This window comes from Macaca nemestrina, chromosome X (assembly GCF_043159975.1).
Source record: "Macaca nemestrina isolate mMacNem1 chromosome X, mMacNem.hap1, whole genome shotgun sequence".
In the NCBI taxonomy this organism is placed as follows: Eukaryota; Metazoa; Chordata; class Mammalia; order Primates; family Cercopithecidae; genus Macaca; species Macaca nemestrina.
Window position 1 is genome coordinate 84,521,250 of NC_092145.1, and position 27,134 is coordinate 84,548,383.

The 27,134-nt window shown below is 42.7% G+C and overlaps 1 protein-coding gene across 1 annotated transcript; it reads right to left on the reverse strand.

The window, feature by feature from the left end:
* Nucleotides 1-174: 174 nt before the first annotated feature.
* On the reverse strand, nt 175-27,094 carry LOC105476670 (diacylglycerol O-acyltransferase 2 like 6). Its single transcript, XM_011732806.2, has 7 exons — nt 26,952-27,094; nt 6,117-6,227; nt 5,616-5,686; nt 5,044-5,248; nt 3,434-3,608; nt 969-1,180; nt 175-531 (listed from the first exon to the last, which is right to left on the reverse strand). Exons 1-7 carry the CDS (start codon nt 27,034-27,036, stop codon nt 377-379), a joined length of 1,014 nt encoding a protein of 337 aa, XP_011731108.1. The 5' UTR covers nt 27,037-27,094; the 3' UTR covers nt 175-376.
* Between the last annotated feature and the right edge of the window lie 40 nt (nt 27,095-27,134).

A 27,134-nucleotide genomic window follows, 5' to 3' on the forward strand; every position in this document is an offset into this window, starting at 1 on the left:
CAGAATAATCAGGAAATAGTGGTATCCTGTTTTATATGTCTAGAACTTTATTTTCAAAGAAGAAACAATGTAACTGCATTGCCAATCTAGAACTCTATCACAACTGAGGGAATCCCGTCTGCTTTGACTAGGCAGCTACAGTGCAGGTCCAGCCCTCCCCAGTCCTCCCCTGCCCCTCTGGTTCTTTCCCCTAAGCCTGCCTCAGCCACTTGGGAGACGACTCTATTGCTAGAACTCTGATTTATTAAATAATTTCTGGTTTGGATGGTCTCCTCTCTCATCCTTACAATCTTTCCCTTTCCTGGAATTCTTTTTCTGTGGCTCTACTTGGATCCCTCATGGCTTGGGGGTAGATTAATGAGGAATGTGCCTCCTGTTATATAATTGTCAGCTCTTGGGTCTCAGGGAGGCCATATTCAACTTTATGTTGGTCAAAGAGCTTGCGCAGGGCATTGATGTAGAGTGCGTGATATTTGTCCACTGTCTTCTGGTCTGGCCTCTTAATCCTGGGAATTGGCAGGGGTTCCCCAACTATGAAAAAAGACAAGAGACAAACATCAGAGTCCCCCCTCCTCAACTCAAACTACCCATCCCTCACTGGGAGCCATGTCCTGAAACTCAGTATCTGGCTTTCCTCCCCTTCTTTCATTCTTTCCCTTTGCTCCAGTCTCATCCTGGCCCCTGTTCTCTGATCATCTAATCAAACCCATGCTCAAGAGAATGCAAGCAAGCTCAGGAGAGTGGTGACAGAATGTGTGTGAATGGTGATGCTCTTGTAGCAGATGCTGATGTCACATCCATGAATGGCCACAACTCTTATCTGTTTAGTTGTCCTACCCACCCTGCTCTCAGCCACACCCATTGCCCATCCCAGATGTGAGTTGGGTCCCCCTGGACTTGATGGATGATTTAAAGTGGGTGGGAAGTGAATGAAGAAACAGGTCATCTGGAGATACTGGAAAGCTCACCAACAGTGGTAATGGGCCGATTGAAAGGCAGGAAGCCCCAGGATCCGTGCGTTAAGCCCCGGCCATGGAAGGTACAGAAATTTAGTCCCATGATTTTTTTGATTGTGTCCTGGAAGGCTTTTTGGATTAACCTTAACCACGTGCCCTCAGGGAAGGTCACCTGATTGAAAACCTCGTTCTCACCAAAGGAATATGAAGGGACAAGGTATGCCCTGCAAAGAGAGGGGCAGGAGTGTGAGGTCTCTGAGGAAGATCCCCAGAAAAATCCTCTCCAAGGTGGGAAACCTCTCCAACCTCCCCCTTATAGGACAAGAACCCAAGCACCCAAACATCTCCAGCCTCATGTCCCATTCCTGCCATGCCCCACTCTCCCAACTGAACTCTCTGAGGGGAGCTGCTGCTCTGCCTTGTCCTGGTATAGGAAGAAACTAATCTCAAAAGTTCTGTCTTCATTGCATCCAGCATCCAGAGTGTTCTTCGTAAACTGCATATCTGGACATGCCACTCCTCTCAAAATCTTGCAGAGCTCCTCAGTTTGCACCATGCTGCTTCCCTAGGGCCTTTTTGCTCTGGCCTTCCCTCCCTGGCTAGTTTTTCCTCTCCCCACTCTTTCCTTGCAATCTGCTTAGCCATATTAATTGTGCCTTGTATTCTCTCATCTATGTCTTTGTACATTTTGCTTCCTCTGTCGGAAGTGCCTTCCCTCTGTCTTCATGTGGCTCATTCAATTTTGCGCTCAGTCCCAATTTCATCCCCTTAAAGAAACTTTGTTTGACCACCTCAATTCCCCCAATGCGGAGTAGGTACCCCTTATCTAGTGCTTACCTCTCTTCTACACTAACACTGCCCCAACCTGCCCCAACCGTGTATTACAGTCATCTCCTTACTTGCCTGACTCGCCCCATAGACAGCAAGCCAATCAAAGGCAAGAACTGGGTCATATTCATCTTTGAATCCCTAGGCCCCGGCATAGCGCCTGACATGCCATAGGTCCTCACTGAATGCCTGAGTTATTTCTCCCTTTTGGTCTGCCTGGAAACTCGTACTAATATTTCAAGTCACAATTCAGATGTTACCCACCTATGAAACCTCTATTCTGGGTCAAGATTTTTCCATCAATTGGTGCTCACATAGCACTTTGTACACATTTCCATTGTAGTGTTCCATTTGTTTAACAAATATTAAGTTCTTTCTATGTGCCAGCACTGTTTTAGGCCCTGGAGATGCATCAGTGAATACAATGGATTTTTAAAAATTCTGTCTTCATGGAGTTTACTTTTTTTGGGAGGAAGACAGACAATAAACATTGAAAATAGTAAGTAAACAAATAAATAAAATGGATGATCTATAAGAAGATAAGTGTAACCGGGAAAAAATAGAGCAAGATGGTCAGATAACCGTATTGAGAAGAGACATTTGAACAAAGACTTGAAGGAGATAAAGGAATGAGCCAAGCAGTCATTTGCAGGAATAGTGTTGCGGGCAGAGGGAACAGCTAAAGCAAAGCCCCTAAGGCAGGAGTGGGTGGCTTGCTTGAGGGACAGCAAAGAGGCCAGTGTAACTGTGATGGAATGAGAGAGGAGTGAGAGGAGTGAGTGATGAGAACAGAGAGACATCTAAGGACCAGATTATTCCACGTCTCGCAAGCCCTTGTAAGGACTTTGGTTTTTACTCTGAGTGACATGGGAGCCACTGGAGCATTTTGAGAAGTGACATGATCTGACTCGTGTTTAACAGGATCATCCTGGCTGAAGCTGGGAATAGACTCTTGGGGGTGGGGGAGGCGGGAATGGATACCGGAAGAGCAGTTAGAAGTGTTATAATCATCCAAGGGGAGAGATGATGATAGTAAACCAAGGGGTGGTAGTCTAGGTAGTAAGTGGTTGGATTCTGCATGTATTTATTTGGTAATTATATGTGCATGGGCCTGTCTTCTTCCATATTGGACTGTGAGTTTGCAAGGACCAGGTCTTATTTACTTTTAAATCCTAAATGCCTAGTACTATGACTGACATACAGTGGGTGTTCAGTAACTGCTGAATGAATGAGGTCTATTTCTCAAACCAGATTGTATACTCTTTGGGGCATGTCTTATCTTTTTGATCCTCACAGCATCAAAGCTAGTGCCTCCCCTTGCAGTTGGTAGATTCTCAGGGCCTCTCAGTTAACAGGTTGATATAGAGTGGAGCCCCGCTTTCCCAGACCTCCAGCCTACCAGGTCAATGGGCAGAAAGTAAAAGGTTTTCTTCTGCTGTTCTTTCTCCAACTTCAAGTAAGAAAAGTGCCCACTGAAATGTATCTGGAGGCCCCAACATCCCTAAGGCACAATGTGAGGGGGTAGACGGAAGGAATTAGAGTGAAGATGGGGGCCCTCTAACAGGTGCCCAGGGAGGGCACCATTCTGGAGAGGGCTACAGAGGGCCTATGGCACCCTGACAACAAAGCACTAGAACCTTGGAACCTACCCTGTTTTCAGTGCCAACTTCACAAAACCTTTACGCTGCTTGAGGAGGAGAGTGGAGGCTCCTGGCTGGCACAAGAGAGCTTCAGCAGCTCCACCCACCACAATAACCACGGCATTGCCTGAGCCTTTCTGGGTCAGCAAGTACTTCAAGGCTGACCTACTCACGGGGCACACACCTGTGAAACCAAAGAGTCAAGTGGTAGAAAAACTTCATGCCTGAGGATGGGATGAGGGGTTTTTCCAGGCTCTTCCTGTCAGAGACAGTTCTTCTGTTTTCTGATGATTGCTGTTTCCACCTTTCTGTCTCTGACCTTCGTGTCCTGGGTTATGACTGCTCTAGCCTAAGGTTGGTTGGTCCTTAGGGTCAGCTGTTTGCCTTGGGGGTCTGTGCTTCTGCAGTTGGGTCAATACTGAGTTCCTCTGCCTCTTACATCCATAGCCTACTGCATTTCAGATCAATAGTATCTAAGCCCACCTCATCCCTCTCTACCCATGAAGCACAGCCATCTTCCACTCTGCCCAGGCTGACAACACTGGAGATCCTCCAGAGTTCTCTCCTCCAGGGCTAATCGAGACTAGCCACCACAAACCTGCTTCCTCCCTAAGAGCAACCTGCCAAAGGGAAGCCAATGGCTGGGGTTTCTGGAGAGTAGGCAGACCCCTGAGCCTGCCCAAGCCAAACTGAAATGTAGTTGAATGATGGAATGTGAATGACACCCTGTTGTTTAACAACAATCATCTAGCCTTTCTCACTTCTGTCTCCCATCTTTGCCCTGTGCTCACCATCTAGTCTCCACTGGGGTGGCAGAAATTGCCTCCAGGCTCTAGCCATTGAGAAAGAGTCCCGCTCCAGGGCCATGCTAACCTCAGAGCAGAGTAGAAGCATTCTCTGGGACTCTAGTGGTCCCACCTGGCACCTCCAGAGAACTGTATCTTACCTTTTAATGTTTGGCTTCAGTTGTTTTCTGGTGTCCAGAAGGATGACTATTTGTTCAGAGAGAGAGACATTTTTCACAGTGCACTGACCTGAAGCTGAGCATGGGGAAGTTGTTCTGGATACTCTGATGAACTCCTATCCTTTATCCCTTGGCATTTTATGCAAGTGTGAAGGGGTTCCAAGGAGGTAAAAGTCATAGACCAGGAGAGTTTTAGCTAGTATGATAGACTTTAAAATGCTTTTAAGACACCATGGTGTACAAATGACCGGCCCAAAGACGCCAACTGACATCCTAGAGAGAGCCTGGTGAAGTTCACCGGAGCGATCCCATTCACACCTGCTTTTCCCTGCATTTGTGTTTCATTCTTGGCTTTCATCCTCTGATTTGCACTTTGGCATTGGTCCTGAATTCCAGCCTTCTGGTTCTCCCTCTGAAAAAAGTCCTGGTGACTCTTACGAATGCCTATAACTTCCCCTGCTGTGCAACCAAACCCTGCTTCCCAGATCTTGGACAGAAACTAATGCTTAGCCACATACTCCTGTTACGGGCCCAGGGTGTGCTGGACTTATTTTCTATCATGTACTCTTCAAGCAGGGAATGATTGTCAGGACTTATTGGGGTTGCACCTTTGAAGTAGGTAAAAAAAATAGAATTAATTATTTCTTATACTCACCCATTGACATCACATATTCTCGCACAATTGGGATCCAAAATATCCCTTCTAAGGTCCCTACAAAGGGAGTGATGGATGGGAAAATCCGAGCAATGCCAGTGGCCTCAGTGGCAAAGTTGATGAAGACACCAAAAGAGAGAACACCATGGGGGTGATTGGCAATGATGTAGTTGTGTTTGGGAGAAAGATCGTGAGTCTTCACCAGCTGTTAGAGGGAGATTGAGTCAGAGCATTGGCTACAAAGAAGGAAGAAATGACGTGTGGACTAAAATCCCAGCAGGTAGCCTATGTTTCCCTTCGGGAGCCCCAAATCCCTGTTCACTAGGATGTCATCATTGTCATAGGACTGCCAGGGCTCACGATGGTCAGAGAGGCTGACCTGGCTTTGCCAGTGCAGGAAAGGCTGCCATCCACCTGTCTCCCCACCTGCCCATCCATCTCGGGCCCTTGCATTATGACTTGGGGCCTTGACCTTCGCTGCTGACCACCAAAGCCTCTGAAGACATGGAGCTGAGTAGGGAGCAAGAGTCTGGGCAACAGGAACTGAGGGCACCCCGAGGAAGAGTAGTCACCTTTACTGGGAAGTAATTTCGGAAATAAGTCCATAGGGTCCAGTTTCGTACCCAAGCTGAACGCCTGCCGCCTGTGTGTACAGAAGGGAAGGGAAGAGTCCGTAGGGCATTGTAGTCCCTCTACCTCTCCCAGAGGAGGAGAGTTCTGCCTGCAGTCCTCAGGTCACAGGAGGGGCCTCCTTCTGACACCTCAGAACTGTAAGTACTGTCCCTGAATCCAGTCCCCAAGACATAGGAAGCCCCTGCTCCTCTAGAGCTGACCAGAAAGGTGACAGGAAAATAGTCTGAGGCTGGGGGCACCTGCCCAGAGACCTCAACCTCATAATTCTTCCTCAGCTACCTGGTAGAGACCTCTGTCCCTGCTGAGCTTTGCTCTCCCTTCTCCCTCCCCTTCCTTCGCCTCTCCCCTACCCTTGGTTCTCCCTCTCTCCCTCCACCTCCCTCTCCCTGTGCTTCCACTGTTGGCCCAAACAGGAAGACCATTGTGCCCCTGTCTCTTACCTTGACTGTGGGTGTTCCAATCATAGGCGAGCCAGGCTAAGGAGAGCACAGCCAAGGACCAGAACTTACTGAACAGCAGAAAGTAGGGTATAAGGAGAATGGGAATAGCTCCTGAGGAGACACAAAGGGTTCATGCCTTTCAATTCCCTTCAAGTTTTAGTACACCGCTCATAACCCCGGCCTCTGTTCTACACTACAGGAGCAGGGCTAGGCTGGTGTGGGACCCTTCTCTCCTTCTCCCCTCTTCCCCAACCCCTCGCCCTCCATTTGTCTCTGCTGTGGTCTAGGCAGGCCTCTGAGCCCCTGGATCTGGGTCTCCTTGATGGTCAAACTCTCAACTGAAGAAAGAGTTGGGGTCAAAGGACAGCACGGCTTGCTGAATGGGAAGAAGAGTACATTGGGCTGGTAGCTGAATCCCCATTCTGGGACCTCTGGAAATTCTTTCTAAAAGCTTGAACCGCTTTCCTGTGCTGAACTGCTAAGTCTGCATATTCCAGCAGGGACGTTACCCGCAGTGTACAGGCTGTTTGATGCTGAAAAGTAAACATGGATTAAAAACTGCTCCACGTTGGGAGGCCGAGGCAGGTGGATCACAAGGTTAGGAGATTGAGACCATCCTGGCTAACACGGTGAAACCCTGTCTCTACTAAAAATACAAAAAATTAGCGGGGCAAGGTGGCACACACTTGTAGTCCCAGCTACTCGGGAGGCAGAGGCAGGAGAATCGCTTGAACCCGGGAGGTGGAGGTTGCAGTGAGCAGAGATAGCACCACTGCACTCCAGCCTGGGCAACAGAGCAAGACTCCGTCTCGAAAAAACGAAACAAAACAAAACAAACAACAACAACAACAACAAAACTGCTCTACTAGGCCAGGTGCGGTGGCTCACTCCTATAATCTTAGCAATTTGGGAGGCCAAAGCGAGAGGACTGCTTGAACCTAGGAGTTTGAGACCAGCCTGGGTAACAAAGTAAGACCCTATCTCTAAAAAACCAAAAAAACAAAAAACACAACAACAACAACAAAACCACTTTACTATGTTTATTTTGTTCCATTCAAAAGTGTCACGAAGGTTCAGAAGGGGAAGTCTGTGTTAGCAAATGACCATAGCAGGCTGTAACTGCAAACATGATACATCTTACAGCAGTGGGAATGAATTCCATTAAAAAAATCTGCATTCATGAGAAAGAGGGGCTGAGTATACATATGGTGAATAAAAAAGACTTAGCTAAGGGAATGACTTCTTTGACCAGGTAACATGTCATGGCAGATAAAAGTTTCAGGGAAGAAGAAACTCAGGAGTTACCTACCAGCTCTTTGTCTCTTGCATTTTGGACATAAATGAAAATAGCAGGAAAAGGCTGAGTGGACAGTGCTTTAAAAACTCATGTTATGGAGTAAAAGAAACCTTTGTAATAAGCTGAATTGCCCTCATAAGCACTGGTCGAGATGGTTGTTGTAAGCATTCGAATTAGACAGGAAAGAGTGGTGGGAGGAGTTTTATGGGAAGCCTGTCATGGAGAAAAGCCTTGCTATCCATGCCCTTCATCAAAGAGGAGAGTAAATTTGCCAGTTAAGCTTCAGAAGAAAATTCAGATAAAGTTAAATAAGAATCATCACTAATTAAAGTTAGCTTAAGTGTATCATTTCCTTTATATTTTGTTTTAAATACATTTTGTTTGTATTCCCAGTATTTAGAAGAGAGCTTGGCACACAGTATGTGTTCAACAAATATCTGTAGACCGATTGAAAAAGAAATAAGAAAATGTTTTCTGTTTTCAGTAGTAAACTTGATGATTACTATTTAGTCAGCATGTATAGTGTTATTTAAATGTGATGTTATTTTAATAGCATAGACGGATTAGTTGTGTGCCTTTCATCTCACTCATTTATCCACCAGTCCTAAAGGCGGTCTAAGAGCCCTTACCTGGGTAACACCATCCCCCTTGTGGAACCTATTGGAACTGCAGGTATGACCCGGCAGGAGACCAAGAACGTTTTTTCAGAGCAAGGCTTCCAGACCCAGCCTGAGTGTCACTAGAGTCGTGCACAGTGACAAAAGTGGAATTTAAAGATATAGGAGAGGCCGGGCGCGGTGGCTCACGCCTGTAATCCCAACACTTTGGGAGGCCGAGGCGGGCGGATCACGAGGTCAGGAAATCGAAACCATCCTGGCTAACACGGTGAAACCCCGTCTCTGCTAAAAATACAAAAAGAAAGAAAGAAAGAAAAAAAAAAAAAACTAGCCGGGCTTGGTGGCAGGCGCCTGTAGTCCCAGCTACTCGGGAGGCTGAGGCAGGAGAATGGCGTGAACCCAGGAGGTGGAGCTTGCAGTGAGCCGAGATCGCGCCACTGCGCTCCAGCCTGGGCGATGAGCAAGACTCCATCTCAAAAATAAATAAATAAATAAAGATACAGGAGAAATAGAGGCCAAATGTGGAAGAGCTAAGTCTCATGGAAAAAGAGTTCCGTGACATAAAGCAAGGGTACCTGAGAAAGGAATGATGAAGAACAAGCATTTATGTATGTGTGACACTCCCTTAGTTATTATGGCCTTGATAGTTCCCAGAAGATAGTTCCAATTTCTCTTGTCACGTACAAGTGAGGCGTCTTGGAGAGGGTTATCAAAGAGGAAGTTCACATAGGTAGGCTTCTAATTTAGTTTGTAGTGAAGATGGCCAAGCCATTCTAATATATGCGCACTGGGGAGGGGAAAAAAAAGGAAAAAATGAAGAAAAAACTAATATATGCGCATTGGTAGCTCATCATAATTTTAACTTGCATTTCTCTAATAGCTAGTGATGCGAAACAACTTTTCATGTGCTTGTCTGCTTTCTGCATATCCTCTTTGGTGAAGTGTCCATTCAAATCTTTTGCCCGTTTTTCTTTTTCTTTTTTTTTTTTTTTTTTGAGACGGAGTCTCGCTGTCGCCCAGGCTGGAATACAGTGGCCGGATCTCAGCTCACTGCAAGCTCCGCCTCCCGGGTTCACGCCATTCTCCTGCCTCAGCCTCCAGAGCAGCTGGGACTACAGGCGCCCGCCACCTCGCCCAGCTAGTTTTTTGTATATTTTAGTAGAGACGGGGTTTCACCATGTTAGCCAGGATGGTCTCGATCTCCTGACCTCGTGATCCACCCGTCTCGGCCTCCCAAAGTGCTGGGATTACAGGCTTGAGCCACCGCGCCTGGCCTATGAGTTCTTTATATATTTTAGAGATTAACCCCTTGTGAGATATGTGGTTTGCAAACATTTTCTTCCATTCTGTGGGTTGCCTTTTCATGTAGTTGATTGTTTCCTTTGCTAGGCAGAAGATTTTTAGTTTGAGGTATTCCTGCTTGTTTATTTTTGCTTTTGTTTCCTGTGCTTTTGTTGTCATATCCAAAAAATCATTGCCAAGGCCAATGTCAAGGAGCTTTTCCCCTATATTTTCTTTTAGGAGTTTAATGATTTCAGGTCTTACATTTAAGTCTTTAATCCATTTTGAGTTAATGTTTGTGTATGTTGTAAGGTAAGAGTCTAGTTTCATTATTTTACATGTGGATGTCTAGTTCAACACCATTTATTGAAGAAACTATCCTTTTCCCATTGTGTATTCTTGGGACCTGTTTCAAAGATTAGTTGGCTATAAATGCATGGGATTATTTCTGGGCTATCTATCATATTTCACTGGTTTCTGTGTCTGTTTTTATGTCAGTACCATAGTGTTTTGATTACTATGGTTTTGTAATATAGTTTGAAATCAGGAAGTGTGATGCCTCTAGCTTTGTTTTTTTCTCAAGATTACTTTAGCTATTCAGGGTCTTTTGCTGTCTCATACAAATTTTAGGATTTTTTAATGTTTCTTCTAAAAATGTCATTGGAATTTTCATAGGGATCGTACTGGATCTATAGATCACTTTGAGTAGTATAGACATGTTAATAATATTAATTTTTCCAATCCATGAACACAGGACATCTTTCAACTTTTTTATGTCTTCTTCAATTTTTTTTCAATGTCTTACAGTTTTTGATATACAGATCTTTCACCTCCTAGGTTAAATTTATTCCTAAGTATTTTATTCCTTTTAATGATATTGTAAATTGAATTGTTTACTTTCATTTCTTTTTTGGATAGTTTATTGTCAGTGTATAGAAATGCAACTGACTTTTGGATGTTCATTTTATATCCTGACATTTTACCAAATTCATCTATTAGTTCTAACAATTTTTTGGTGGAGTCTTTAGGGTTTTCTATATAAGATTATGTCATCTGCTAACAGAGACAATTTAACTTCTTTCTTTCCAATTTAGGTGCCTTTTCTTTCTTTTTCTTGTGTAATTGCTCTTGGTAGGACATCCAGTACTGTGTTGAGTAGAAATGGCAGAATGAGCACCCTTGCCTTGTTTCTAATCTTAGAGGAAAAGCGTTCAGCTTTTCACCACTGTGGATGATGTTAGCTGTGGACTTTTCATATATGGCCTTTATTATGTTGAGATCCATTCCTTCTATGTCTAACTTGCTGAGAGTTTTTATCATGAAAAGATGTTAAATTTTGTCAAATGCTTTTTCTGCACCTATTGAGATGATCTTATGATTTTTATTCTTCTTCTGTTAATGTGGCATATTACATTTATTGACATATGCATGTTGAACCACCCCTGCATCCCAGGGATAAATCCCACTTGATCATGGTGTATGATCCTTTTAATGTGCTGTTGAATTTGGTTTGCTAGTATTTTGTTGAGGATTTTTTGCATCTGTGTTCACCAGGGATATGGGCCTGTAATGTTCTTTTCTTGCAGCATCCTTGCCTAGCTTTGGTATCAGGGTAGTGCTGGCATTGTAAAAGGAGTTTGGAAGTGCTCCTGCCTTTTCAATTTTCTGGAAGAGTTTGAGAAGGAATGACATTAATTCTTTTTTTTTCTTTTGACACACAGTTTCACTCTGTTGCCCAGGCTGGAGTGCAGTGGCGCGATCTCGGCTCACTGCTCCCTGGTTCAAGCAATTCTTGTGCCTCAGCCTCCCGAGTAGCTGGGACTACAGGAGCATGCCACCATGCCTGGCTAATTTTTGTACTTTCAGCATGTTGGCCAGGCTGGTCTCAAACCCATCACGTTGGCCGAGCTGGTCTGGAACTACTGACCACCTATGAAGCTTTCTGGTCCTGGGCTTTTCTTTGTTAGGAGGTTTTTGATTATCGATTAAATCTCATCTGTCATTGATCTGTTTAGATTTTCTTCCTTCATAATGTATTCTTGGTAGGTTGTATGTGTCTAGAAACATATCCATTTCTTCTAGATTATCCAATTTGTTGGCGTATGATTGTTCATGGTAGTCTTTTATAACCTTTGTATTTCTGTGTTATCAGTTGTAATGTCTCCTCTTTTATTTCTGATTTTATTTATTTGATATTCTCTCTCTTTTTTCCTTGGTTAGTTTAGCTAAGGGTTTGTTACTTTTGTTTATCTCAGGGTTAGTTTATTCTTTTTTTTCTAGTTTCATGGGATGTAAAGTTAGGTTATTGATTTGTGATATTCCTTTTTTCTTTATGTAGGTATTTATCATGATAAACTTTCCCCTCAGAACTGTTTTTGCTGCATTCTATAAGTTTTGGTTTGATGTGTTTCCATTTTCATATGCTTCAAGATACTCTTTGATTGCCACTTTTAACTCTAACATGAGATAAGAGACAAAAGTATTAAAAATAACTACAGCTGCAATAATTTTTTAATGGATACATGATATAAAAAGATGTAAAGTTAAAAGTGATTTACACACTACCATTTTGGATTTGATGATATATTTACCTTTACCAGTGAGTTTCATATTTTTATCTGTTTTAATATTGTTACTTAGTATCCTTTCGTTTCAACTTGAACACTTTTCTTTGGCATTTCTTGCAAGGTAGGTCTAGTCGTGATGAACTCCTTTAGCTTTTATTTGTCTGGAAATGCATTTTTTTGTTGCTAGAGATGGGGTCTCATTTTGTTACCCATGCTGAAGCACAGTGGCATGCTCATAGCTCACTGAAGCTTTGAACTCCTGGGCTCAAGCGATCTTCCTGCCATAGCTTCCCAAGTAGCTGGAAGTCCAAGTAGCTGGACATCACCATGCCTGGCTAATTTTATTAGTTTTATTTTTGCAGAGACAGAGTCTCACTATGTTGCCCCAGCTGGTCTCAAACTGGCCTTAAGCAATCCTCCCACCTCAGCCTCCCAACATGCTGGGATTACAGACATGAGCCACCATGCCTGGCTTTGAGAATGTCTTTATTGTTCCTTCATTTATGAACGACCACTTTGCTGGTTATAGTATTCTTCATTGGCAGTTTTTCATCTTTTAGCACTTTGAATGTATCATCCCACTCCCTCCTGGCCTGCAAGATTTCTGCTGAGAAGTGGGCTGATGAGGTTCCCTTGTATGTGATGCAACTCTTTTCTCTTAATGCTTTCAATATTCTCTTTTGTCTTTGACTTTTGACAATTTGATTATAATGTGCTTCAGGATATTCTTCTCTGAGTTGATCTTGCTTGGGATCCTCTGAGCTTCATGAATCTTGATGTCCATTTCTTTCCTAGGATTTGTGAAGTTTCCAACCATTATTTCTTAAAATAAGCTTTCTGTTTCTTTTTCTCTCTTTTTCTTCTCCTAAATTATGGGACTCCCATAATTAGTAGATTCATTTGTTTATTGTGTCCCATAGGTTCCTTATGCTTTCTTCACTCATTTTCATTTTTTTCTTTTTTGTTTCTCTAATTGGCTAATTTCAAATTACCTATCTTTGTGTTACCCATTTCTTTCTTCTGCAGGATCAAGTCTGCTATTGAAACTCTTTCTTTTAGTTTTCAGTTCTGTCATTGTATACATCAGCTTGAGGATTTCTGTTTGGGTTCTTTTTATGGTTTTTATTTCTTTATTAAACTTCTCATCTCATTTATGTGTTGTTTTCCTGATTTTGTTTAGTTGTCTGTGTTCTCTCACAACTCACTGCACTTCAGGATGACTATCTTGAATTCTTCATCAAGCCTTTAATAGATCTCCATTTATTTGGGCTGTTACTGGAGCTATACTAGTTTACTTTGGTAGTGTCATGTTTGCTGGATTGTTTGTTATTTATGTAGCCTTTCATTGGTGTCTGTGCATTTCAAGGAGCAAATCAGTCTTTATAGACTGATTTCAGCAGGTTTATGGGAGGGCTTCTGCTAGGTCACTGGGTAGGTCCCTGGGCAGGCAGGACAGGCCCAGGACTGTGGCTGAGAAGGGATAGAACCAAGTCATAGGGCTGCCTCAAGGTCTATAGCCAAGACTGAGGCCTGCAGGCCTGCCTCCATGGGCATGGACAGGTGTGCCTCCTGCCAGGTTCCTGGGTGGACAGGACTGCTCTGGACAGTGCAATGGAGCTGGAGCCAAGTTATGGGGCTGTTTCAGGATCTGCTGCGGTACCAAGGTTAGCAAGCTTGCTTCCTATGGCACAGACAGGCACGATTCCCAGCAAGGCCCTGGGAAGGCATAATTGCTCCCATACCACAGCAGAGTGTGACCAGAGCTGAGTTATAAGGCTGCTTCAGGGTATACTACTGGGACCAAGATTGGCAGTCCTGTAACTTGAGGCACAGATGGTTGTGACTCCTCCTGGACGCCTTGGAAGATGATTTTGGTGGCAGAGTCAAGGCCAAATGGCATTGTAGCTGAGTTTACAGGAGGATGAGACTATTTCCAGGTCTGTAACCTTCATCACGGTCAACAACCCTGGGTGTGGGTCTGCCCTCTCAAAACAGCCTTCCTTGGTGTTGGACTCTACTAGAGTTTTGCAGCATCCTACCTGGGTCCAAAATTCCCACAAAGGTACTTTGGTCCACGGATGGCTGCCAAATTCTTGTTGCTCTGGAGAGATGTGATGGACTTCCCATTCACCATCTTGTTGATGTCATACTTGAGTCAATTTTTATAGAGCCTGAAGTTTGGGTCAAGGTTCATTTTGCCACATATGGACATCAAATTTTCCTACACCATTCCTTGAAAAGACTTATTCATCCTCCATTGAATTGCTTGTTCATCTTTGTCAAAAATCAATTGACCATATTCGTGTGTTTATTTCTTGACTCTCTTTTCTGTTCTGTGGATCAATACATCTATTCCTTGACAAATATGTCACTGTCTTGATTGCTGTAGTCTTGTACTAAGTCTCAAAATCAGATGGTATAATTCCTTTAACTTTATTCTTTCTCAAAATTGTTTAGTTATTTGTAGTTTCTTTGTTTTTCTATATAAACTTTTGAATCAGCTTGTTTATTTCTACAAAAACTCTTGATGGAGGTTTTTAAATTAAACTTTTTATTCTGACAAAACAAGATTATTTTAATAAAGTCTTGTATAATCTTCATCTACATCTACCCATTGTCAACATTTTACATTTGAGTAATCTTTAAATGTAAAAATGTAAGTATATACATATGTTTGTATTTGAGAATACATCACAGAAATTACAACCTTTTGCTTCTAAATACTTTAGCATGTATTTTGCAAGAAAAATGATATTCTCTTCCCTTATAGCACCCACAATGCTATTACCGAATTTGGGAAATTTAATATTTTTGCAAAACCATTACCTAATATACCCTGGCTGTGATTTTTACTTGAATTGCATTATACTTATAGATCAGTCTGGGGAGAACTGGCGTCTTTACTCTGTTGAATCTTCGAATCTGTGAACATGGTATGTCTCTAATTATTTAGATCTTTTATTTTATTCATCAGCATTTTACAGTTTTTAGCCTATGAATCCTGTATGGTTTATTAGATTTATTCCTAAACATTTTATTTTTGAAGATATTGAAATGGTATTGTTTTTTAAATTTCCGTTTTCAATTCTTCTCTGCTAGTATATAGAAATGTGATTACTTTTTATGCATGATCTTGTGTCCTGTGACTGGCTAATCTCATTTGTTAGTTCTTGGAGGTTTTTGTTTTATTTAAAGTAGAGTCCTTGGGATTTTCCTTACAGACTATCATGACATCTACAAGTAAGGACAGTTTTATTTCTCATTTTTTCCTATCTGTATGCATTTATTTCTTTTTTTCTTTTTGCCATATTGCATTTGCTAGGGCTTTTAGTATACCGTTGAATACAAGTGGTGAGAATGGACATCCTTGCTTTGTTTCTAATCTTAGGGAGAAAGCATTTCATCTTTCATGATCAAGTGCGATGTTAACTGTAGGGTTTTTTTTTTTTTGTAGATGCCCTTTATCAGGTTGAGGAAGTTCCCTTCTATTCCTAGTTTGCTGAGAGATTTTATCATGATTAAGTGTTGAAGTTTGTCAATTGATATGATTACGTGGGGTTTTTTCATGCTTGGATGGTTAATATGGTAGTTTACATTGATTTATTTTCAAATATTTACACTTGCCTTCTTGGATAAAGGCCACTTGGTCACGGTGCATTATTCTTTGTAATGTATTGCTGGATTCAATCTGTTAATATTTTGTTGCTTTTTTCATTTATATATATGAGGGATCTTAGTCTATAGTTTTCTTTTCCTTTTTTTGTGCTATCTTGGACTGATTTTGGTATCAGGATGTGGCCTCGTAAATGAGTTGGGAAATGTTCCTTTCTCTTAAGTTTTCTCACAGAGATTTCATAGAATTCGTGACATTTCTTCTGTAAAATGTTTGTAGAATTTGCTGTTGAAACCATCTGGGTCTGAAAATCTCTTTTTAGAAGGTTTTTAACCTTCTAAAATTAAGATTATAGTGATGGGTTATTTATTTCATGTTAGGTGAGTTTTGACTGATTGTGGTTGTCAAGGAGGTCTCCAAATATAATTGCTAATTTGTCTATTTTTCTTTTTAGAGCCATCAGTTTTTGCATCATGTATTTTGAAATTCTATCATTTGAGGCACACACATTTAGGATAGTTGTTTTCTTGGTGAATCATCCCATTTATCATTACATAGTGTCCCTCTTTATCCCCGATCCTGACTTTAAAAAAAGTTAAACCTGTATAGCCTCAAATTGCTAATGATTACTAGCTTAAGTTGAAAATGGTACCAATATGACCTAAGTGGGTCCTTTCTTCAAATCATCTCTGATTCCTCTCACTTGCTCACTTATCCCATAGATTAATAGCCAATATCTATTGTACACTTATCATGTAAAACTAAGCGTTTCACATGGCATAGTTTATTTAATCTTCATAAAGACCCCATGAGAACAGTAATCATTATCATTTTGTGGATGAGGACCTGAGGTTCAGAGTGGTTAAATAGTTCCAAAATTACACAGCTAGGAGGTAAGTGAACCAGGGCTGAGAACCAAGATTGTCTTACTCCAGGGACTGTACCCTTAACCACCAAGCTCTAGCTGTTACTTCCATTTAGTCAGGTACTAATTCTTGCCACTTCTGCCTTCCAGATCTCTTTCAAATTATTATATTTCCCTCCTCCATGCTACCACTTGCTCAAAGCCACCATTATCTCTCACCTAGATGACCACCAGTGTCTTCTAAATAGGCTGCCTGCTTCCATTGGAGCCATGACCCAGCCAGTGCATTAAATGCAAGTCTGTCTCTGTCACTCTATAGCACGTAGCCAAGGACATGGCTGGTTTGTCAAAGAGGCATATCTGTGGCTTTATAATTACCTATTGTTAACTATGATAACCTATTCAGTTAACTATAAATATAAGAACCTGTGGGAGTATATGGTAATTTAACAATTCAACAATTAACGTGGTTTCCTGTGGCCCTTAGGATCAAGTCCGGTCTCCTAACCCTGGTTTAGAAGGATTAGGAGATCTTGGTGATCTAGGCCCTGGCCACCACCTTGTCCTTTGCATTCCTTGTCCTTTGCATGTCCTTTGCATGCTATTCTTTCAGCTCCTTCAAGTGCTCTCTAGCTTCAGGGCTTCTCTGCCTGCAGTCCCCTTTGCCTGGAAAACTCTCTCTTCAGCTCTTTGTCTGGCTAGTTCCTATTCATCTTTCAGGCCTCAAGATAAATGTCATAGGTTCAATATTTTTAGGCCATCTTTGACTTCTTTCCCTTTCCAAAAAAACCCAAAACAAACAAACAAACAAACAAACAAACAACAACAACAACAACAACAAAACCTCTTCTATCCATCTTCCTGTCTCTGTCCCCATTGCCACTGCTATGGTCCAGGACTTGATTTTTTTCTAGTCTGGACTGCAGTATTTTGTCTGCCCTTCAGCTACTGGTTTCTTCCCCTCCAATCCATTTTCCACACCTCTGCCAGAAATTTTTTTTTTTTTTTTTTTTTTTTTTTTGAGACGGAGTCTGGCTCTGTCGTCCGGGCTGGAGTGCAGTGGCCGGATCTCAGCTCACTGCAAGCTCCGCCTCACGGATTTACGCCATTCTCCTGCCTCAGCCTCCCGAGTAGCTGGGACTACAGGCGCCCGCCACCTCGCCCGGGTAGTTTTTTGTATTTTTTAGTAGAGACGGGGTTTCACCGTGTTAGCCAGGATGGTCTCGATCTCCTGACCTCGTGATCCGCCCGTCTCGGCCTCCCAAAGTGCTGGGATTACAGGCTTGAGCCACCGCGCCCGGCCTCTGCCAGAAATTTTTAAAAAGCACAATCACATAATGTTGTTTGCTTTCCCTAAAACCATCAATATTTTCCAACTGCTGACAGAATAAAGTCTGAACACATTGGCCTGGTATTCAAGGCCCTCACTGGCCTAGCCCCATATATCTTCCTAGCCTCATCTCTCAGTGCCTGTACTCACATTCCTTATGCTGCAACCTAGTATTTCTCAAAGTGTTTCTCAGCCTAGTGTTCCCATGCTCTGTAGGGACACTAGATGATCCAAGGTGGTATATGGATAAAAAGTTATTTGAATGCATAGAGAATAAAAGCAAATTCATGGTAGCAATATAAAATTTCCTGTTAAAATACATTAATTTAGGCTACAGAGATGACTTAATTTGAAGGAAAAGCATGTTAAGTAATAATAGCATGGGTGGTACACAGCTGTGGAAAGAGCCAGAAGGTGGGACACAAATGGCTAAAGTATGGGAAACAGGGGCCCGACCACCTTTGTCTACTTCCCATTCCCTCAACTCACCACGTAATTCACATTTCTGTGCCTTTGATGATGCTGTTCCCTTATTTTTATTACTCTGTTTCCAACTTTCTGCTTATCAAAATTCTCTCAGGCTTTAAGGATTAGCTCAAATGACACTTCCTTGTGATATCTTTGCTCATCTCCTGGTCAGAATTAAGGACTGCCTCTTCTGCACACTCCCAAGACACTACTCGTGCTTCTTTCTGGTTCTGGTCCATTTTGTTTGATTGTGTAATTAGTACCTCATATGTCTGTTTCTCTCCCTATCAGACAGTGAGCTTCTTAAAAACAGCCTTTAGCACAGTGCCAAGCACAAAGAGATAGCTTATGATAATTATTCATTACATTGAATTATAGTAAAGGAAGAAGTTCGATTTCAAAATTCTCCAAGTTGCAGGTGAAAGTTAATAGGAAGAGAAACCACCAATGCCCTTATTCCAAATAAGGAAAGGCCTTCTGAAGTTATAAGGTGTGCATGTGTGTGTAAGGATATAGGCAACGAATTATTTCCAGTGTAAGGTGAAAGCCTATAAATCTTATGGGTGAAAACATTATGTTTCATGTTTCGGGGCAATGACCTAAATCTGAATGTTGGCAATGCTTGCTAAATCTAGTCAGTTGGCTCAATGCCTTCAGAAATTAAAAAAACAAAAAAACAAAAAAACAAGGGTAGTTTGTCAAAGAGGAATCCTGTAGCTTTGTGATTACTTGTTGGATCCAAACAAACTATCAATATAAGAACTTGTAGGAGTGACAGGTAATTTAAAAATTCAATAAACATTGATGAGCCTACCTCATATGAAATCTCTATGTTAAAAGCCATGGGGACAGGGTTGGGAACTGGAAAGAGGAGGGTGAAGGGAGTAAATATGGAAATGATGAAAAGAATGCATGCATGGTCCTTGATACCATGTATTGACCATTTGTTGTGAAAGGCACTCTATTCAGCACTTAATGTATATTATCTCATTTAATGTTCTTGCAATCCTCATAGGCGGATAATTTTATTATCTCATTTTACAGATGAAGAAACTGAGAATCAGAGAGATCATGTATCTTTACTCCAAGCTGTAGGAAAAAAGTAGATAGCATTTGTTGCATCTTCATTGTGTGCCAATAACTATTTTAAGTACCTCATGTGTATTAACTCATATTAATACATGTGGAAAACAAAATTCCTGTCTTCCAGAAGCTCTGGGTTTCTTGTGAAAGGTAAGGTTCAGAGTTGAATTTTGGAGAAAAGGTAGGATTTTTGTCAGATGGCTTGGTAGAGGAAGGGTCCTCCATGCACAAAGAAGAACTCGAACAAAGGCCAAGAGATGGGAGAGTCCAAGGCCCGTGAGTAACATCATTACCTACAAAAACACAGGCAGCCTAAGGAAGCCGTGGTACAGGAGATGAAGCTGGGAAGGAAACTGGAAAGATTAGGCCTGATGCTGAAGGGAATGAGTAGCCAGTAAAGGTTATTAAGCAGAGAGCAGAAGAGTAGCATGATCGTGTCTGTTTCAGGAAGATAATCTGGAATAACTGTGAGAGCAAGAGAAACTATAGGCAAAGAGATCAGCTAAGAGTTTTGGCATTCAGATGAAAGCCAGTGGGAACCTAAAATAGGCTACCATTTCACACAGCAATTTGAAAGTCACCAAAGAGGTAGAATTTTCAGCCCAACACAGCTGATTTGATGCTGGGGTGATGGAAGGGGATTAATGAAAGATGCTGTGATGGGGTATGTGGGAATGCTGGGAATGCATCAAAGTCTAGGCCGGGCGTGGTGGTTCACTCCTGTAATGCCAACATTTTGGGAGGCCAGGGCAGGAGGAGCACTGGAGTCCAGGAGTTCGAGACCAACCCAGGCAACATAGTGAGACCTCATCTCTACAAAAAAATTTTAAAATTAGCCGAGCATGGTGGTGCACACTTGTAGTCCCAGCTACTCGGGAAGCTGAGGCAGGAGGATCGCTTGAGCCCAGGAGTTTGAGGTTGCAGTGAGTTATGATCATGCCACTGCACTCCAACCTGGGAGACAGAGCGAGACTCTGTCTCAAAAAAGAAAAAGAAAGAAAGAAGAAAGAAAGAAAAAGAAAGAAAGAGAAAGGAAGAAAGAAAGAAAGAAAGAGAGAGAGAAAGAGAGAAAGAGAGAAAGAAAAGAAAGAAAGAAAGAAAGAAAAGAAAGAAAAAGTCTCTATCTGCTTTAGTTATCATTTTTCCTGAAGATGCAATAAAGTCAGTGTCTAAGGTGTCTGCCTCAGAGGAATGGTCGTCACTCCTCTGTTGATCAAGTGGCAAGGTTGGCAGTATCTTATCAGGTGTGGTGGTTGGGCTCCAAGTAGTCAATTTCGGTAGTTGAAAGGAAGAAAATTAACATGTATTGAGGATTTTCTCACCTCAGAGGTCTCTGGAACAGTCTTGAGAGGCAGGTACTATGCTGTTTCTGTTATGGTACAGGGTGAATGACTTACTTGCTCAAGGTCACGTAGAAAGTAACAGAGACTTACTTGCATAAGGTCTCATAGCAAGTAAGTGACAGACTGGTCCATCTGACTCTGAAGACTGTGTTCTACTTTTATTTATTTATTTTGAGACAGGGTCTCGCTTTGTTACCCATGCTAGAGTGCAATGACGTGATCACAACTCACTCTAACCTTTACCTCTTAGGCTCAAATGAGTCCCCCATTTCAGCCAGCACAATAGCTGGGACCACAGGCATGCACCACCATGCCTGGCTAATTTTTTGATTTTTTTTTTTTTTTTTCTGTAGAGATGGAGTCTCACTCTGTTGCCCAGGCTGGTCTCAAACTCCCAGGCTCGAGTGATCCTCCCACCTCGGCCTCCCAAAATGTTGGGATTACAGACATGAGCCACTGCACCCAACCTGTTCTATTTTTTACAGTACCAGAAACCAGAGAAAGAGGGCAGGCCCACACACCCAAAAAGGATGTCCAAGGGAGAAAAGAAAGAGTAAGAGTGAAAATAAAGATTTCTGCTGAGGAAGAAGAAATCTGGAAGACCTTCAAGTTAGTGTCAAGCTTGATCTTGCGTGAAAAATGATGATAAGAAAGAGCTCCTGTTCTCATGGAGCTTATTGGGTAGAGGGCACAAAAGATATAATGGCTGCTCCCCAGCCTATTCTTGCAAAGTGCTCTAGACTTTCCGAGGCGATGTAGTCTTGGGTTGTCTGGAAAATGTACAGAGAAGATATGATTTGAGTAATATCTAAAAGGAGGCGCTGTCCCTGGAGAGTCCAGGAAGAGCTATCATGCCGTCTTTCCAGTGGCAGGAGTAGTAGGAGTAGTGGGAGCAGAGGTGAAGGAATGGGAGAGTCGATTTCCTGTTTGTTTAGTGAATAGATTACCTGCAACGCAAGGCAATCATGTAGGGAAGAGTAGGAGGATGAGCTGGCAACGGGTTAACACCAGAGAGTGGAGGAAGACTTTGAATGCCCAGTCTGACACCTTTATACATCACCACATAGGCAATGGGAAACCACTGACTATTTTTGAGCAGGAGAGGGATGTAATCAAAGATGCTTTTGAGACGGTGGCTCATGCCTGTAATCCCAGCACTTTGGGAGGCTGAAGTGGGTGGATCACCTGAGGTCAGGAATTCGAGACCAGCCTGGCCAACATGGCAAAACCCTGTCTCTACTAAAAATACAAAAAAAAAAAAAAAAAAAAAAAAAATTAGCCAGGTGTGGTGGCACATACCTGTAATCCCAGCTACTTAGGAGGCTGAGGCTGGTGAATTGCTTGAACCTGGGAGGCAGAGGTTGCAGTGAGCTGAGACTGCCCCACTGCACTCCAGCCTGGGCAACAGAGTAAGACTCCATCTCAAAAAAAAAAAAAAAAAAAAAAAAAAAAAAAAAAGGGGGATGCTTTCGAAAGACCTCCAGAAGCAGGCACTGGAATAGATTGGAGAGGGTGGAGATCAGAGGTTAGACGATCAGGAAAAAGAATATTGAGATCGTTTAGGGGGATGGTGATACAAGCCCAGAAGAGATGAGGGAAAGCCATCCTCTGAATGAAAGCTGGCCCTGAGAGGGGCTGTCAGAGCCACAGCCTAATTCTAAGGACATGAATATTTGTATTCCAAATCTCCTCCAAGCCATTTTCTTATTCCTCTCTTCTTGCTTCCTCCCTCCTTCTTGTCCCTCTGCCTTTTCTCCATTTTCTCTATTTCCTCCCCATTACTTCCAGTAATGCTCCGTAATAAGCTATGATTCTGAACATCATTTGGGAAGGAGGGGAAGCACTGAGGGAGGCTCTGAGCAAGATAGAAGGAAGGAAGGAAAGAAGGTGAGAAAGAAAAGGAAGAAGGAAGGGTGGAAGGCAGACATTTCTGTAGGAGCATTTCCCATGAACCAGGCTGAGAGAATAGGGACACAGACTTAGAGGGATTGCAGTACTTGTTTGGAGTCACATAGCTAATTGCCATCGAAGTCTGATGAACTCCAGAACTCATGTCCTGTTTGCCATGTCACGGTGACTCCCTTTCCTGTCTCCCCTGATCTGTTCAACTTGTATAATATTTTCTTATTCTGATACCCTAATATCACTTTGTCATGGCTCTTTCACTCACCACAGTCTGTCTTACATTGTAGTGATCTGTGTATGTGTCCAGCACTGGCACATAAAATAGGGACAATGGTTGAATGAATGATTGGTTTATCTCTGTTACTAGATAGTAAAGAGCCTGTAAGGATCTCACAGCAAGGACAGCCCAAGATCTTATCATTAGTATTTACTCTATAACTGTTGGATTGAACATATTTGAATGTCTTAGGCACCTCTGTGGGCATCACGCCCTGTTGGACACCGAAGCTACCTTGGTAACTTTCAAGACCCAGGATTTATGTTGTAATTTCTAGCATAATCACTAAAAGAACAGAAACAGGGCGTATAGCACCTGAACAAGAAGAGAAAGACAAATGGAATGGTAAAGCTAATCAGTCTAAAAGAAGTCAAATCAAATGGCCAACAAGCACACGAAAAGATGCTCAGCATTATTGATCATCAGGGAAATGTGAAGCAAAACCACAATGAGATATCATCTCACACTCATTGGGATGGCTATTATTTAAAAAACAGAAAATAAGAAGTATAGGTGAGGATGTGGGGAAATTGAAACTCTTATGCGCTGTTGGTGGGAATGTGAAATTGTGCAGCCGTTAAGGAAAACAGGATGGCAGTTCCAAAAAAAAAAGTAAAAACAGAATTACTGTGTGATCCAGGAATTCCATTTCTGGGTGTGTATCAAAAGCATTGAAAGCAGAGTCTCAGAGATGTTCGTACATCTATATTCATAGCAACGTTACTCACAATAGCCAAAATGTCAAGGCAACCTAAATGTCCATCAGTAGATGAATGGAAAACAATACGTGGCATATCCACACAAGGCACTGTATAACTCAGCCTTTCAAAGGGAAGAAATTCTGACACATGATACCACATGGGTGAGCCTTAAAGCCATTATACTAAGTAAAATAAGCCAATCATGAAAGGACAAACACTGGAATAATCATTCCAATTATATGAGGTACCTAGAATAGGCAAATTCATAGAGACAGAAAGCAGAATGGTGGTTTCCAGGGACTGGAAGGAGGGGAAATTAGGGAGTTATTGTTTAACGGATACAGAATTTCAGTTTGGGAAGATAAAATTCTGAAGATGGATGGTGGCCATGCATTGTGAATGTACTTAATGACATGTACTCAGAGCACACTTAGAAATGGTTAAAATGGTAAATTTTATGTTCTAGGTATGGTACCACAATAAAAATAACTTTTAAAAATGAAGGTGAAAAAAATCCCATTTATTCTCTTTTAAATTATTTTTAAAATTTTTTAATTTTTTATTTTGTTTGAGACAGAGTCTTGCTCTGTCACCAGGCTGGAGTGCAGGGGTGCGATCTTGGCTCACTGCAACCTCCGCCTCTCGGGTTCAAGTGATTCTCCTGCCTCAGCCTCCCGAGTAGCTAGGACTACAGGCGCATGCCACCACACCCAGCTAATTTTTGTATTTTTAGTAGAGATGGGGTTTCACCATGTTGGCCAAGATGGTCTCGATCTCTTGATCTTGTGACCCGCCCGCCTCAGCCTCCTGAAGTGCTGGGATTACAGGCGTGAGCCACCACACCCGGCCCCATTTATTCTTATGTGTTTCCACTGAAGACACATGGGTATCATCCCCACTCCACGCCTCCAGCTCTTCTGGGACAACTAGAAACCATTGAAATTTGGGGGTGAAGGGGCATTACTTGGAGGCTAATCCTCACCTTCTTGGTCCCTCACATATCCAGTTATCTGATACACTCTCTACCCTATACCCAGCAGGACGCACTGTCCTTTGAGAGAGGAAATGAAATAGAGAAAAATATATATGAGAAAGTATCATTTTCTGGCAGAAAAATGAGTACATTTTAATTAGAAAAGCTGCCTCGCCCGGGCACGGTGGCTCATGCCTGTAATCCCAGCACTTTGGGAGGCCGAGGTGGGCAGATCACCTGAGGTCAGGAGTTTGAGAACGACTTGGCCAACATGGCGATACCCCGTCTCTGCTAAAAATACAAAAATTAGCTCGGCGTGGTGGCAGGCGCCTGTAGTCCCAGCTACTTGGGAAGCTGAAGCAGGAGAATCGCTTGAACCCGGGTGGCAGAGGTAGCAGTGAGCCAAGATCGTGCCATTGCACTCCAGGACATTCCTGTGTCCCTCACTTTCCTGGCTGAGGGCCGGAACTTATCAAAGGGGTCTTTTTGGGGGAAGTTAGGGGAAATGCAAAGGAAAACAAAAAGAAACTATGAAAGTCTAGAAACAACTAAGTTTACTAACAAAATCACTTTCTTCTCTCGATATAGCTAAAGTCAAGCCATCAATGGGCTTAACGTGTTTTGATTTTAATAAGGCTTAATAAGTCTGCATTTTGAGAAGGCTGCGGACCCCTCTGGCAGTCTGGTGAAGCCATGGACCCTTTCTCTGAATAATATGTTTAAATGCACAAAATAAAATACACAGATTTACAAAGGAAACCCATTATATTAAAATTCAGTTATCAAAATACTACCCACAATGTGATATAGTAACATATGTGCTTCTTGATGTATGCATTAAATAACCAGATCTAACAGCAGTGCCAATAACTACTGGTATTTTGAAGTAGTCGTGAACATAAATGAAATTTCGAGATACCTGCAACAACTGTAATATGAAATGCAAATCTCTGTGATGTCTGTTACTGACACTCACAGGTACTCCTAATACTTTGTGGTTTATTGCCTGCATTCATCATTGAAGGAAATACTACATTTCAATTAGATGTTAGTGGAAAGAAAGAGGCAGTTTGGTTTTATTTGTTTTTTTGTTTTGTTTTGTTTTTTTGTTTTTTGTTTTTTTGAGACGGAGTCTTGCTCTGTCGCCCAGGCTGGAGTGCAGTAGCACGATCTTGGCTCACTGCAAGCTCCGCCTCCCGGGTTCACGCCATTCTCCTGCCTCAGCCTCCTGAGTAGCGGGGACTACAGGTGCCCGCCACCACGCCTGGCTAATTTTCTGTTATTTTTAGTAGAGATGGGGTTTCACCGTGTTAGCCAGGATGGTCTCAATCTCCTGACCTCATGATCCTCCTGCCTCGGCCTCCCAAAGTGCTGGGATTACAGGCGTGAGCCACTGCACCCGGCCGAAAGAGGCAGTTTTATTCATCCCAATTCAAAGTACCCCCCCATCCACCCTGAATTTTTGGTCTATAGGACCCTGGTTGAGAGCCTCTGCTCTAAGGATCATATAGCCTCCCATGGGTTGGAATCAGCTATCTCCTACCTGTCTCATCCCTCAGGATGACATTATTTCTCCTCATCCAGTTTTCAAGCTTGCCCCTGTAATTGACCGCCCCCAAATCCCTGGTTTCTGGCAAGGAAAATCTTGGAGCTGTCAGCCCGTTTGCAGTTTGCACTCCAGCCTGGGCGACAAGAGCGAAACTCCGTCTCAAAAAAAAAAAAAAAAAAAAAAAAGTGCTTCTTAGGTGGGAGAGGCCCAACACTGTTGACTTCCGTGCCGTGAGTCCACGGAACAACTGGCTCTTTCTCAAATTCTGTCTGAGATGTCACTCAGGCAGCCCTCAGATTTTCCAGAATTCTCTCACCGTAACTGTAGACTAGAAAATCACCCAACACCTACCTAGTAACACCAACTCTGTAAGCCACCACCACTTCTGCCCTGTCCCTGAATATGACTCTTTTCAGCTAGTTCATAGGGGACAGCTCCTGAGAAGGCTGGAGTGATTTTTTTTTTTTTAAATATCTGGAGACAGAGTCTTGCTCTGTTACCCAGGCTGGAGTGCAGTGGTAGGATCTCGGCTCACTGCAAAGTCCACCTCCCGGGTTCAAGTGATTCTCCTATCTCAGCCTCCCAAGTAGCTGGGATTACCCGTGCATGCCACCATGCCCGGCTAATTTTTGTATTTTTTCTTTTTCTTTTCTTTTTTTTTTTTTTTTTAGTAGAGGCGGGATTTCACAATGTTGGCCAGGCTGGTCTCGAACCCCTGACCTCAGGTGATCCACCCGCCTCAGCCTCCCAAAGTGCTGGGATTATAGGCGTGAGCCACCGTGCCTGGCCTGGAGTACTCTTTAAACCAGAACAGCCGCAGCCTCACTCCTGGCCTTTGTGCCTGGCAGATCCTTCCCAGAGGGTGGAGATCAACCAGACGATCTCTTTGGAACCCTCCTCATCTGGAGATTGGACACTCTTTTGGTTTGTTCCCCATGTGCTCTCCAGCCCTTGGGGTTCACTCACCTAAAAATACATAGACTGGAATCCATTGCAAAACAGAGAGGGTTTGGAGGCCCTCCTGGAGATCCAGTCGGGAGAAGAAGGCCATGGTTATGGTGCTGTTCTGTTGTGGTAAGAAGCCCAACCAGAAGGTCAAAACTTCTTAAGCTGAGTTGATTATAGATGCTTTGCTATAATCTCTTATTG

Bases quoted from the DNA above. Each gene is read 5' to 3' on its own strand.
- LOC105476670 (XM_011732806.2), bottom strand. From the start codon at position 27,036: ATGGCCTTCTTCTCCCGACTGGATCTCCAGGAGGGCCTCCAAACCCTC. The intron at 5,249-5,615 runs GTGACTACTCTT...TCCCTCTAACAG, and splicing joins GAAATTACTTCCCAGTAAAG to CTGGTGAAGACTCACGATCT. The intron at 3,609-5,043 runs GTGAGTATAAGA...TTGGTTTCACAG, and splicing joins AGAATATGTGATGTCAATGG to GTGTGTGCCCCGTGAGTAGG.